Consider the following 14,292-nt stretch of genomic DNA (forward strand, 5'->3'; position numbering starts at 1 on the left):
CTGTGAATAGAATTATTAGTAGTAGTAGTATCATTTAACAAATGACTGCAAGAAAAGGCTTGTTAAAGAAAAGGCCTTAAATCAAATGTCACAGCATTAGTTTTTGCTAAAGTGACTTCAGTTCTAGATGTGCTCAAAGAATGATGGTGTTATAAAGTGCGATCATAGCGTAATGAATCCAGGAACACTGGGTAATGGTTTGAAGGTGATTCAGATATGGAGGTCCTCTCTTTCATTGTGCCCTGTCAAGAAGAATATTCTCCTTCTCAAGCAGAAATGTTTAATATCTGTCACAACTCTTGATAATCTTTAGGGCAAACTTCAGTTAAGTTGTCATATGTGACAAGTCATCTCATCTAATGCACATGTTCAGAAAACACAAAGAAACATCTGAGCCAAAACAGGGGTGAAAAGAAGAACTTGTGAAACAGGGCAGTGCCAAGTCCCAGGGGATGTTCTGTACCAGTAGGAAATTACATAGTGTGACAGGTAATAAAATTTCATGCGGTAGAGGTGACAGGTGCAAAGCTAGTGCACAACAGTATGTCATTCCCATAATTGTCCCCAACACAAGCATGGACTTCTTCATGAATTAGCATTTATAGAACCACAGCTCAGTAGTAGAACATAACACTAAACAGCAAATAACAAAGAGGACAGAATACTATGAAAATCCTCGTATATTTGAAAACAGAGGGAATCTGTAACTATTTGCCGGAGGGAAATAATAACTACTGTAGTCTATTTTTGAGGCATATGTTAACATTTTAAAAAATAATTGGAGACATTAAGTTCTGTTTACAAGAGAACTTCAGCCTCTAGGAGCTAAAATATCATTCACTTAAATGACTTTCAACCTCCTTAACATCTAGATCATATACAGGCATGTGGGTTCCCAAGTCACTGAGAAATTTTTAAGGATTGAAATTTTACTATTAATACCCTAGAAGAAAATTTAGAACTAATAAAGGCAGTAGATACAGAAAGATCAAAGAAGTGGTGAATGTTGAAGATGGATCACTGTGTCAGTGATATGAATCACTTAGAAAACTGGTTATTAGTGTATTATTAATACAGCCAAGTATGAATTTATATATATAGGACTAAAGAATGTAAGTAAAGTTTACAGGATGGAGGATTATATCCTGAGAAGTAAAGATTTAGGAAAAGATTTGAGAATCATAGCGAGTAATCTGCTAAATACAAGTTCTAGCATATGTATAAAGAGCTAAGTCTCCTGTACAATTAGAAGGTTATTTTTGACCTTACCTTTGTATTCTCAGGACAAGAAGACAACAGTATGTTGTATAGAGTTCAGAGGAGAACCATTAAATTTTTTAAGTGGTTGAAAGATGTACTGTATATACCAACAGTATCAGAACTCAGGCTGTTCAGTTCAACAAAGATATTCTTACAAGATGACTTGATTACATTCCAATAATACTGAGCCACATGGAGAATAAACTTTGAATAAAGTTTCTATTTCAGCAGCAATGGCTAGATATTAGACTAATCAGATGGTACATAAAGTGGAATCTTAACAGTGAAAGTAATTAGTTATTGGGAATCCATACCAAATGCTTTCAGAGAGACTCATTTCAAAGCAAGATTGGATATTTATGTAAATGTGATCTACAATTCAAACAGAAGCAAGACCAGGGAGGTTCCCAAACTATATTAAATACCAAATCAGACAAAATTATCAAAATTATTTCTCCTGGTTGCAAATAATCTCTTAACTCTTACTTCAGGGAGTTGAATTAAATCAATTTTCATGTTATACTAATGGATAATCTGTAGTAGAAACACAAACGTAGAAGACCAGTACTATCAGAAATAACACTGCAACAGTGATCTATAAAGACAAAATGCCAGTCAGAGCTTTGGCTATTGTAATATGTGATGCTCAAATGAATTTGAAACTTTCTCGAAATTTCGATAAGATGCTTTTGATTTCCCTACCTCTGTGTAATTCACTGTGTCATTTAGAAACATCTGTAGTTTCAGTCTGCCTTCTTGGAGAAGAACACTGTGAGAGGGAGAGTACTCTTAGAGTTTAGCACATTGCTGGAAAAAGTTCTTGATTTTTGAGGCTGCTGTCCGTAATGTTGATGAGTAAATCAGAAGCTGGGATCAGTTATGAAATCTGAAGGTCTTTTGTATGTCAATTCCTGACACAATGACCCTATTTCAAGAAACAAAGACTGACTTAGTTCTCTGACAATGAATAGAAGAGCAAATGAGGGACTGAAGCCATTTTAGGAAATGGCTCTCTTGGGAAAACTGTCAGAAAGAAATGGACATCTAAACTTACAACCTGAATAGTTTTAATGTTTTTCCATGACTTCCGCACAACGTTAGTACGCATCTGATCTGACAGACTCTTTCTGTGATGACCTATGAGGAGAAACCAGGCATGGATTTACAAGGTAATAAAAAGGATGTTAGATTTGGTGTTAGCAGTGTCTGTGTGCATGCGTAACAGTATAACAATAGCGCAGGCGCACTGACCCAGTCTTCTCCTCATACTCCTCAGTCAGACTGGATCTGTGTGTGCCCAGAAGTGATCTTTGAAATCATAGACTGCAGCTGCTACATGCAGGATCAGCTGCGCCTGGGCTGGGGACTGGGGAGGGAGGTTGACTTTGTTGTTGTTAACAGTGCAGCCAGCTGAAAAGAAAGGGCTCAAGAGTTGTGCAATGACGATTCATCACCTGGTCCATTTCAATCATGAACATCTTATTTGAGATTTTTTTAATGAGCGAATCCAGAGGAGGGCCACAAAGATAGTCAGAGGGCTGGAGCACCTCCCCTATGAAGACAGGCTGGGCAAGTTGGGGTTGTTCAGCCTGGAGAAGAGAAGGCTCCAGGGAGACCTTAAAGCAGCCTTCCAGTACCTAAAGGGGCCTACAAGAAAGCTGGGGAGGGACTTTTTACAAGGGGATGTAGTGATCAGACAAGGGGCAATGGCTTTAAACTGGAAGAGGGAAGATTTAGATTAGATGAGGAAGAAATTCTTCATGGTGAGGGTGGTGAGGCACTGGAACAGGTTGCCCAGAGCAGCTGTGGATGCCCCATCCCTGGAAGTGTTCAAGGCCAGGTTGGATGGGGCTTTGAGCAACCTGGTCTGCTGGAAGGTGTCCCTACCCATGGCTGGGGGGTTGGAACCAGATGATCTTTAAAGTCCCTTCCAACTAAACCATTCTATGATTCTATGATTTAAGAGTATACACAGATTTCAGCTTATTTCATGTTTCTGTTGCAAAGGACGCGATCTAAAAATTATTTCTTCACAGTGAAACTAACTTGGAAGAAGTATATGTAAAAGGAAGTGCTGTTTTCATAAAATAGGAATTCACAGCAAAACATTAGTTGTTTTAAATAAGGTCCTGATAGCAGTAACTTTCTCAGTTTTGGATGTTTTTCTAATCCTGCCTCTTGGAGCAGGGTAGCTGGGTATGAAACTTCTCATGAATGAAGTGGCATCTTTATTAACTATGGAGATACAGAATTAGGATAAATACAGCCCTTTCCCCCTTATCGTCAAGAAGGTGGTATTTAATATGCCTTGAGACCCATTTCCTGAATAAGAAGCTAGGAAATGTGAGTAAAAATGTTTCAATAGAGCCCATCTCCTAATATTTTCCCATTATTTGTGGTCCTGCTTCCAAAATGTCAAGGTGTTTAACACTTCATTTTGCTTTGTCTGGAAGTCAAGAGTAAAAAAGTTTCTCCATAGACTCTGCAAGGAAAGATGAACTACTCATTGTTGGCATGCCCCGTTGAACCTAAATCCTTCCATAACCGTTGTTCATCCTGGTGAGAAGCCTGTGCAAACAGTAACAGAAAGATGTTCCCATGCCCTCCCTTTCTTTCTCATTGGCTGGCCTTGCAAGGGGAAGCATTTTCCATGATGATTTTGAATATTCAGAGTCACCAAGGGGGACACAGCTGGGCACAGAGCACCCTTTCACCTCAGGAGCCTCTCTCCTTCCCTGGCTCTTTATTATACCCCTTCTGCTTCCTTTACCCTCAGGAAGCCAGATGGTTTTAAAGAAGAGGGGACACAGAGCTTCCAGAACACTGCGGAGACAGGCCTACCAGATTGGTGAGCACTGTTTTTAAAACACTTGGGACATTGAGGCACATGCATGCTCACAGGCATGGTGTCTGTCAGTGCAGAGCTCACAGACTAGGTGTCTGTCAGTGCAGAGCTCGGAGCACGGATTCTACCAGTGGTTGCCATACAGAAGCAAATGGTGTTTTATTCTGTCCACTAAATAACACTGCCTTGTCAGTTAAGTTCTTATGCACCAGTGCACTGTAGACATACATGGCTCCACAACGTTGGTAAAATTAAAATTCTGTTAATACCAAGAATGTTTACATTACTTATCAGTAGCAGCAAACATTTTTATGCATTAAGGCTTTTCCCTTTTAAAAATAGAGCAAATTAGGAAGGAACCTGCTTGAAGGTAGTAGCGGAGTACAACTCTAGGGAAGTCACTGTTATGACTCTTCAGTCATACCTGCATACTTGTTTTTCCATTACCATGCTGATCATCTCTAAAGCAGGCTAACTGGAATGTTCATGAAATCTCTAAATTATCCACTATGCTTTTTTTCCAAAATGCATGTACAGTTATATACTAGGTCCTATTTAGGGGGATGGCTTAATAATATAGATTAATATGCAGTGCTTACTTCCTATCACAGACAGACCAAAGGGACAGGATAACAGAGGGAGAGTAAACCACCTGTCATTTTATCCATTAACAAACAGGAAAATTAGTTTCTATAGTTTGATTCTTGTAGGAATTAAAAATAGGCAGAAAAGTACTGAAAAAACCTTTCAAAGGCTAATACCTGAAAAATTCAGTCATGTGAGGATCTTCACTGAGGTTAATGGGCCTATTTTTATAACAAAAAGTTGGAGGATTGAGTTATAGCTTAACATTCGCTTTGCATACTGGAAAAACAAGTTTCTGTAGTCATTACTGAATCAAGCTGCCATATGCTTAGCCTTCAACAAACTTCTTGTTTAGCAATTGGTTGCCTATGCTGAAGCCAGGTTGTCATAAATCTAGGTTTTCCTCATTAAATAGAATGAAGAGATCAACTCACTAGAATCTTATGCTATACCCTGCACATCCCAGAAAACTTGACTACAATTAGCTTACAAGAACCTGCAGTCTTTAAAACAGTCTAATTAATGTGAAGAACATGATACAGACTGTCTGCTTTATCAGAAGTTGCTTAGAAACTGGAATCTACCAGCAGGTGATCAACTTGGAATACTTCATACAAGTCGGTTCACATATCATTGCTAACAGCCTAAATCTAGAGGACACATTAAATGAGCCTTTGGGATCTTCTAAGCAGTGCTGGGGCACGCAAGAACAAGAAGCAACAAAAGCCCCTAGAATAAAGCCTTGTTACTCAAAGCATAAGCAATAAGAAAATGCAATGGGCATTTTGTTACCCTAAAAACATCTTTGTGCTTGAAGAAATATAGTCCAATATAGTAGAGACAAATGAAGTTCTAGTTCCTTCCATTGACTTGACAGCTGTCAAAAAATCAACTTATCAAACAGGGTAAGTTTCTCTTTCTGTTCCTTCTCTTCACTTATTTCTAATAAACTGTAGTTTACTTTTCTTGGAGAATTTGTATTATGTTTAGTAAACAAAAATCAATGCCATATTTCATTTGACATTCTCTAAAAAATAACTATTTGTCTTAAGACATAGCTGATGACGCAGAATTTTAAAAGGCCTTTTTATATTGTCTCTGACCTGTGGCTTCCAAGTAATTTTTCTTCTGAAGACAGACATTTTTCCAAATGACTAAGTTATGATTCTGTAAAAGGTGCAGCTTTACAGAGAAAACCTTCATTTTGAGTCATTGCCTTTAGGGACCGCATTTCTACCTGTCATAGAGACATCCATACTGTAGTTCAGTAGCAGTTACACCAGTTTATAGGGACAATGAATTTACTTAAAATTCACTTAAAATTTCTTTAAAATTTACTCTTACTTAAAATTGAAGCTAAAGCAAAATGAAAAGGTAAGAAATTCCGTGATAACAATACCATGTCACTATGTGTCAGATTTTGTAATACTATTTGCTTTGTATAAGCAACTGGCACTAATTACATCAATCACAATATTTTACTTTCAGTTATGTCAGCATAAGCCAATTCTCATATTTCACGAGTAGTCTGAAAGAAATAACTGCAGAACCACATTTACCCTTCAGACTCACCAGTGCACTGTCTTCTTTACCGACGAGCAACGTCTTTGGCATTGATTATTGTATTGTGTGGTGTACTCTTCAGTCATATTGCTTCAACCCAGCTGCAAGTGTTGAATATTTTCCACTCCAAAAGTGAAAACTTTTCAGTGAATCCATATAGATTCACTTTCTCCATAAGAAGGAAGGTAAAATAGAAGCTATTATCTTTACCAGTGAAATCCCATCCAACTTCTTGGAAAAACTAGTGGATTTCTGGAAAGTATTGGTTTAAGGTTCATTGTCCTCAGCCAGTAGAATAGCCAGGGATAATTTATTAATTAATGGAAACCACCTGTTCTCAGGCTTCTTCTTTCATTCAGTGGACACACAGTAGCCTGGATTTAGAGTGGATAAAATGCTCATGGGCTAGTACAATGGCACAGCACCTGAAGAAAATTGTTATCAAAGCTTTGGTCCTGTTCTTTCAGCATTGATGAAAAATATCACTACAATTCATAAGCAAATGCTTGCAGATGAATGTACACAAACAGCAGATGAGAATGTGATAGAGGACCCAACTATCAACAATGTAACGCCTTCATGTAGGAATGTGCTTTGTAGTACCTAAGCACCTGGCTTCTACAACATGGGACCTTTTCCTGTTGCCCTCCCATAGCTATCTCTTTTTCTGACTTCTCTGGTCTTTTGTCATTTTGGCATATGTATGACTGGGAGTCTTCTGAAACAGGTCATGAAAACAGTGGAGGCAAAATATGTTAACATCCAGATACAGAGAAAAAGTTGAAGACATTAGGCAGATCTCATGATAACTTTGGCAAAAGAGTTGAAGACCTCTAATCAAAGTCTCTTTGAGTTCATAAATGTAACATGAAAAAGAATACTTTAGAAAATAGTGTTCTTATTTGCAGCAGCATCAATTAAAGGAGCAGCAAAAAGTAACAAAGACAGATTCTTTTATGTTGCTATCAGATAGACAAAGCTTACATAGTCATGTTGAACAAGCCAAAAGCTACTGTAATTATTCCAGCTTTCTTTACAAGCTGGCCTATATTCTTAGGGAAAACATATTGCAAAGTGTTCAAAGTGATCCAGGGAAATACCACAGAAGGTAGAAGGAAGAAACATTATGAGAACATGATGAAATACACTGGAGAATTTTGAAACAAATACAGTTTCAGAAGAGTGCCCATATGGTCCTACATACATCATCAAAATGAGATCTTCTGCTTTAGAAAACTATACTAGTCAAAACACAGAATTCCTATTACATTCAAATATTCATTCATTGAATTACATTCATTGAAATAAATAGAAATACATTAATCGAATTACATTCAATATTACATTCTACAGAAGCTGGGTTTTAGTTGGCTAAACTTAATATGTCATTTATTCAGTATTCTGCATCCTGCAAATTACTGATATGCAAAATATTCCTCTTGGCCATGAGGTGAGAAGTGGGTGACAGACTTTGTCTTTATGCCTAGCTGCACTCATCTATTCATTTTGAAATCTGTCACCTCAACTGAATAAGCACAAGAAGAAAAATGAGAGTTAATCATGAAGGATCAAATCCATATCCCATCTTTCCTCAAACAGAAACATTATTGAGCTTGATGAGATCTCTGTCTGAATACAATAAGTACAGTCTCTTGGTTTTTTGATGAGAGTTTTACTTCTGTAAATTCTTTGTTGTTTTGGAGGTGTTTCTTCTTTTTTTTTCTGATGTAGAACTAGAAGCTTGATTGGGATCTATGCATACAAGGGGAATTTCTAGCAGGTCCTTGTACCGTAGTTAAATCTCTTCTTCTGGGAGATCTGTTTAGCAGAAGAGAGACCTCATAAGATGCAAAACTAGCACAAATCACTGTTCTCCATTTGTGTGGGCAGGGCCAGAATGCGCTTAACTCAGGGTACCTACAGACGGCACATAGCCTTTTGAAGTTTACAGTCAGCTGCTGTAGCTTAGAGGAGCAGCTGGTCTACTTTGGTCTTTAGTGTGACTGGTGTAGGATCACTGCTAGCACTTCAGTTTTCACTATGTGTCCAGGAATCTGTAGCTCCTCTGAATCTGAGAGGAATCATGTCTGAAGGGATAATTATTTCAGCATATAACTGAAATACTTGAGATGTTTTCAAATAAAGTAAAGCAGTAGGCGAGAAAGGTTACCCAGCTCTGCTTTTGTACTCACAATAGACACTTCTGCATGCATCTGGTGCATTGTGGTGCATGCATCTTTCTGTATCTGTGTCCAATATATCCGTAAAGCACGCAGGTTTAAGGTGCTATCTGTGGTGGTTTGCATGCACAAATTTCGCAAGTACAGGTTTCCAGAAGACTTGGGTTTGTAAAAGCCTGAGCTGATGCATAGAAGAGTACAACAATCACAGGTGTTCCTATTAGTCACCGAACAGTAATAGCTGTGTGTGGCAATGAACAACAAGGACTGGAAATGACTGTCAGGTAATGAGGTTAATTTGAATGAATGAGACTACTGTGGCAAAGAACTTGGTGGAAATGGCCCTGGAAATTAGTAATGAACTACGGATTTTGAACTTACAATGGCTTGGTAAGTCAGTCCTAACTAAATGTTCCCGTTCAATTTTACAGGGATCACTCGTTTTACTGTAGAGTGGTAGGTGGTGCAGATCACCATTTGTTGTTATTAGTTTTCTAAATTAAATTATAAAATTGAGCAGTTTAATTGCATGTATCAAACTGCTGGTGTTAAGGGTTGTATCACAGAAAAGGCTGACAGATTTATAATTAATGACAGTGAAGCATAACAATAGGATCAACAGAAGTGAATTAACAGATGCTGATTTCTATTTGAAAGAGAAAATTACACTGTAATTTAGGGCACTTCAAATGGCACTTAAAATAGAGAATTCTTTGGTCTTGACTGTACTGTAGCTATTTCTTTTGAGAGAGATAAAGGAAAGAATCTTCTACATGGCTGATGTGTATTTTAATGAGGCTTGCATCATTTTCTTGTTCAAGCTTTTAAGCTCCTGTGTATCTTTTCAGTTCAAAGACGGCTCAGTAATCAAGTGCTGCATAACAGTTTCCACAAACTAGCTTTGATAATCAGACTTTTTCATGAATCCAGAAGGTGTTCCTCTTCTGGTATACTGCCATCCTCCAAGCCCTCTCTTCAAATTAATTAAATCAAGTGGCATGTCAACTGCAACATCATGCATCTGCGTACTGGATTCTGTGCATGCTGCTGCCACTATACAACAGACACCCTCCAAATAATTTCCATATTTTACTGGTCATTCTGTTCCATAAAACTGAATAAAGAGGGTCAGGAAATTGAGGTAGTAAAATAGATAGTCTGTTCATCAGACTGGCAAAATTAGCAGAGAATATATACTTGAAACTACATGGACTCTTTATGCAAAGCATTATGTCTGCAGCTTCAAAAATGTATGTACCATACACATGATATTTGTGCAGACACAGTCTGCGGTAGATGGAGATTTCTGCTGTTGAGAGAAAGTTTGGATTCGTGCTTACTTACCTATATGAATAGTTTCGTAAACTGTATGTAATCCTTATAGAACAAATTTTCTTAGTTGTATTTATAGAAGATGCTGGGATGTGATCTGAAACATACAGACAGTATACTTTTTTTAATCAATTGCAGCGTGATAGAAAAGCATACTCCCTTCTTGTGCACAATGTCACTCTGACTTTGAAAATCACCAAATGAAATAGAATAGTTTTACCACCTGGAAATGAGACTTCCCATCAAAATCTGCTTTACATTGATTAAGGTATTCACCATTATATTTGAGCACCTGTTACAGTTCTGTCCATGAAGGAAAAAAATCCACGAATAGCACTTTCAGAAGACATTTCAAAGGATTTGTCATAGTAAATTAGACCATTAGTCTAGCTAATCCAGTATCCTGCCCCTAGCAATGGCCGGGGCTTTGGAATACAGCTTCTGATTTGTACCTGCTCAGACAGTGAGTGTTATTTCTCAGCCTCACGGTGATTTGTCACAGGCCTTTTAGAACAATCTTGTCCTGTTATGCTCAGATGCCGAAGTTATTTTGTCTATTCTTTCAGAAGTTATAGTCTACAATTATTTTTTCCCTTTCCATGTCAATCCAAAGGAGAAGCTGCTCATTGTTACACAACAAATGAAATGAAAAGTAGTATCTTGTTATCTGATTATACCAAATATGTGTTAATATACAATTTGAATTATAATTCTCTGAATTAAATCCACTAAAGGCAAGGAAAACGTTTGCTACAGTGTTGACTGAAGATTACAGCAGGTGACTCCTGTAAGGAGTGTTTTGTGTTAATTGCAGAGTCATGGACCTACCAGCCTCGAGTAGGACAGAAAGTTAGATAGACCTGAGTGACAGAAATAAATGTGCCAAATATGGCAAAAAGGGAGAAGCTTTCTGCAAAGGCAAGGGAGGAAATTTTGTTAGTGTCTCCTTTTTTCGGAATAAAAACCAAACTAGCATAATCATTCATTTTATTAGAATAAAATTTCTATCACATCTTTCATTTTGGAGGAATTCAATGCATTTTGCAACTATCTAAACATGATATGCAGTGCTATTGGTTGGATAAAGTTTTAGTGGTAGAGTTTTTAAATGTCTTCCGTTATACAGATGGTAAAGAAAGGGATATATTATACAGGTTGTTCTACTGGAAATGCTGAAAAAATGCACAAAGTCCAGTAATATTCAACTTTTTACATGGCATGTAATAAACAAACTGTATGATGAACTACTCCAGTGGTATGCTACCCTCATAAACAAAGGTGTGAATTGAGTCCTCACCTGGTCTGAGTTTGGGCTTACTTTGGATTTGGGGTTTTTCTTCCTTTGTTAAGTAACTTTATATATACACACACATATATTTATTTGGTATGTAAGTAGGAGCACTTCCGTTCTATTTAACAACAGTTTAATATAGACTCATTTGCTTGTTACCATTCCTTCCATTATTCTCAAACCACAACCAAAAGCAAGCACACTTCATAATCCAGAATTTAGGAGGTCCCCAGACAGGTAGTCTTGCTACCTAGGAATAACTTTTAAATAATTAAGCAAGATAAAATGGAACCGCCTGAAGCAAGCTCCAGATAAGGTCCTCATCTGCATCACAACCAAATGAGAAAAATACACTGAAAGCAGTCTTAGCCTACTAATAGTGGCATGAGTGTCTGACTGTCATCGAGCTTCAGGAAGGCCTACATCGACCTATGTAATGAATACATATTCCTTGCTGCATTTCAATCTGCACCCTCATTGGCAAGGATTAAGGAATACTTAGATCTTGAGAGACTTTTCCTATTACAAACTCTGTAATTATCTTAAGCAATATCTTATTACATACAGATTACTACTTAGACAATCAATATGAAACAATTGGTTCTGAAGAAGCCGCTGACAGTAGCCAACAACAGACTTACTTCTTTCCTCTTGCCTTCATCAACTAGTGAAGACTTGTGCTGGTTTTTGGATAAAATGATCCTGAGATTTCAGAAAGGACAGCTGAGAAAATGTCTCTCTTTCCTAAAGAACAAAGAAGAAGATGGTTTTGCTTGAGTCTGTATGGTTTATATTTTCTCCCAAAGAAAACAGAGTTCAGCCATTCATTATAGGCCATTTAGAGTATCCAAGATACACAATACCCTGAGCAAAAGTCATGGAGGCATGCCACAATATCTGCAGCCACTGTTTCCTTTAAAAAAATGGTAGCGTATAATTCTGTCTGATTTATTGCAGCCTAGACTGTGGCACCAGCGATCTGCCCTTCTTTCTGCTGTAGTTTGTTGCCTACCTCTTACAAAGCAATATGACCCTAAAGAGTGGATGTAACCCAACAGAAATAGGAAAGTTTTGCAGGATAACCAAACTGTGCTGCCAAAGAAGATGCTGCATCAGACTGGATGTGGTGGATAAAGGGTCTTGAGTCTTTCTGCCTGTAAGGCATAGCCAAGGTAGAGGACACTTGAGGGCTCTCTGGTGAGGAGATGAGGAGTGTGCAGGGTTGGACGCACTTGAGGTAGCTACTCAATGAGGGAGTGCAGTCTTTCTTGCGTCACATAAATTGTGGTGTACACAGCACCACATAATGCTAACTGCTGCATTACTAAACCATGGGCAAAAACGGGATGCTCAGAGGAAAGGATTTTTTCTTTCTGAGACCTTTTGAAACATACAGTTTCTGTTAGTCTCTGAAAGGTCAACCAGGACTTGCATAGTATTTCTAATTTTCTTGTTTCCAGTTCAGGCCCCAAAATAACTGCAGTGATTCTATCCTTTAGTGAAATACAGCCAAAGTTCCTGAAAGACAGCCCACATGCCGTTTGCAGCCTGCAAAGTCTTGATAACCCATAATGGCATTTTGTAATTGTAGTGTGGCATTTAACTGAGGTGCTGTATTCCAGGTGAAGTCCTTTTTACAGTCACTAGCATTATTGCCCATTCATTCAATTGCATTCTAAGAAGGAAAAACTTTCAGGATCGTTAAAGTAAAAAGATAGTGCTGAAGGAACATTACATACTGTCATAGCAATCGATCAGTTTCTGGTCAGTTCACAAATGTTAAAAAATGCAAAGTATGCCTTTAATACATTGGAAATTCTTTTGGATTCCTTTGGTCTTGTGTAAGTTGTATTACCGAGTTTCTCCACTGCATGCCTTGAAGCTCTGTGTTAGCATCAGTACTGCTATTAGATAGCTAATGCCCACTTCAAAGTTTCCAATTTAGATCTAAAAAAAAAAAAAAAAAAAGGTTAAGACATCAAAACTGAAATATACTCAGCCTCTATCCTTCACCTTCGCAGTTACACTCTTTGTATGGAGGAACATCACAGCTCCCCTTACACTGTTTCTTGTGAAGGTAAATAGACACTTGAACAGGATGGATTGTGGTTTTTTCAAGATGAAGTGGCTTTGCTGCAGAGCCCTTTAACGGATACGGATAAACAAAGGATTTACTCCCTCTTTTCACTGATGGAAGTCTGAAGTAGAGACTTATGCCCATTTTTGCGCACTTCAAATAAGCTAGACAGGTAGTACTGCAGCCTGCTTGGTGGCCAGTAATTTTCATGTGTCAGGTCCCTTTATATAGCCCTGTCAGTTCATCTAAATCATAATTTGTATTGCTACCTACTGTGCAAATTACGCACTTTTAGACACTTGGGTTAGCATTCTTCAGTCCCAACCTAAAGTATCCCACTTTCCTGTTGCAAAGCTCTTAGACAGAAAGGTGCCAAACAGTGTCATGTTCACTTAATGAGATTGCAGTTCTTGACTTGAATAGAGCAGTGTGGAGCCTTAAGAAGGAAAAAATGTTCTATTACACCAGAGCTGTACCTCTTTCTTAAAATACGTGTGTGTATATACATCTGTATGTGTGCATACAGACACTTGCACTACAACTCATAATAGCTCCGTGCCACTAATCTGCTTGCCTGTTCTTTTCTGTAGCCCAGATGATTTACTGAATGCACTGAATGAGGGTATCAGCCGTGCTGATGTGATCATTACATCAGGAGGTGTATCTATGGGGGAAAAGGTATGCTAAATTTAAGTATGACTTGCTACAATGTATGTAAGAATTTCAAGCCAGAATCTGCCATCAGAGCTTCTACCTTTGTATTAATGTTTATTAAAAAGGGATCTTACTTTTTTTTGAATACTTAAATGTGAATTAATTAAGAAAATAGCCTTCAATGCTGTCCTTGTTCCCTTTGTTCTTATTTCTGTACTATAGTAGGCATAGTTCAACAAGGAAGATTTTAATTCCTGATGTGAGTGATTTGCAAATGTGTTTTTATTTAAAGAATGATTTATGTAGTCATGATGAGGAAGGTGCTTGGTTAATAGCACTTAAAGGCAACAAACTTCTTTTTATTCTTAGAGCAGGTAAAATGTAGATAGAATAAAGCTACTTTGAAAGTACTTCAAAAAGCAACCTGAGTATATAAATAGCTCTTTCTTACTCAGCAAATCTATTTCCTGAATATGCCAAAGCTGTATCTGTTACAAAAATGGTT

At 37.7% G+C, this 14,292-nt stretch overlaps 1 protein-coding gene across 1 annotated transcript in view; it reads left to right on the forward strand.

The window, feature by feature from the left end:
* The window catches only part of GPHN (gephyrin), a gene marked incomplete at its 5' end in the record, with an annotated part of 146,055 nt that overhangs the window by 121,606 nt on the left and 10,157 nt on the right, over positions 1–14,292 (forward strand). The window contains one exon of the mRNA XM_009704689.1: positions 13,724–13,811. Coding sequence (XP_009702991.1) covers positions 13,724–13,811 — 88 coding nt within the window. The remainder of the gene's footprint in view (positions 1–13,723; positions 13,812–14,292) is intronic.

The sequence above is a fragment of the Cariama cristata genome, unplaced genomic scaffold, assembly GCF_000690535.1.
Source record: "Cariama cristata isolate BGI_N322 unplaced genomic scaffold, ASM69053v1 scaffold2177, whole genome shotgun sequence".
NCBI lineage: Eukaryota > Metazoa > Chordata > Aves > Cariamiformes > Cariamidae > Cariama > Cariama cristata.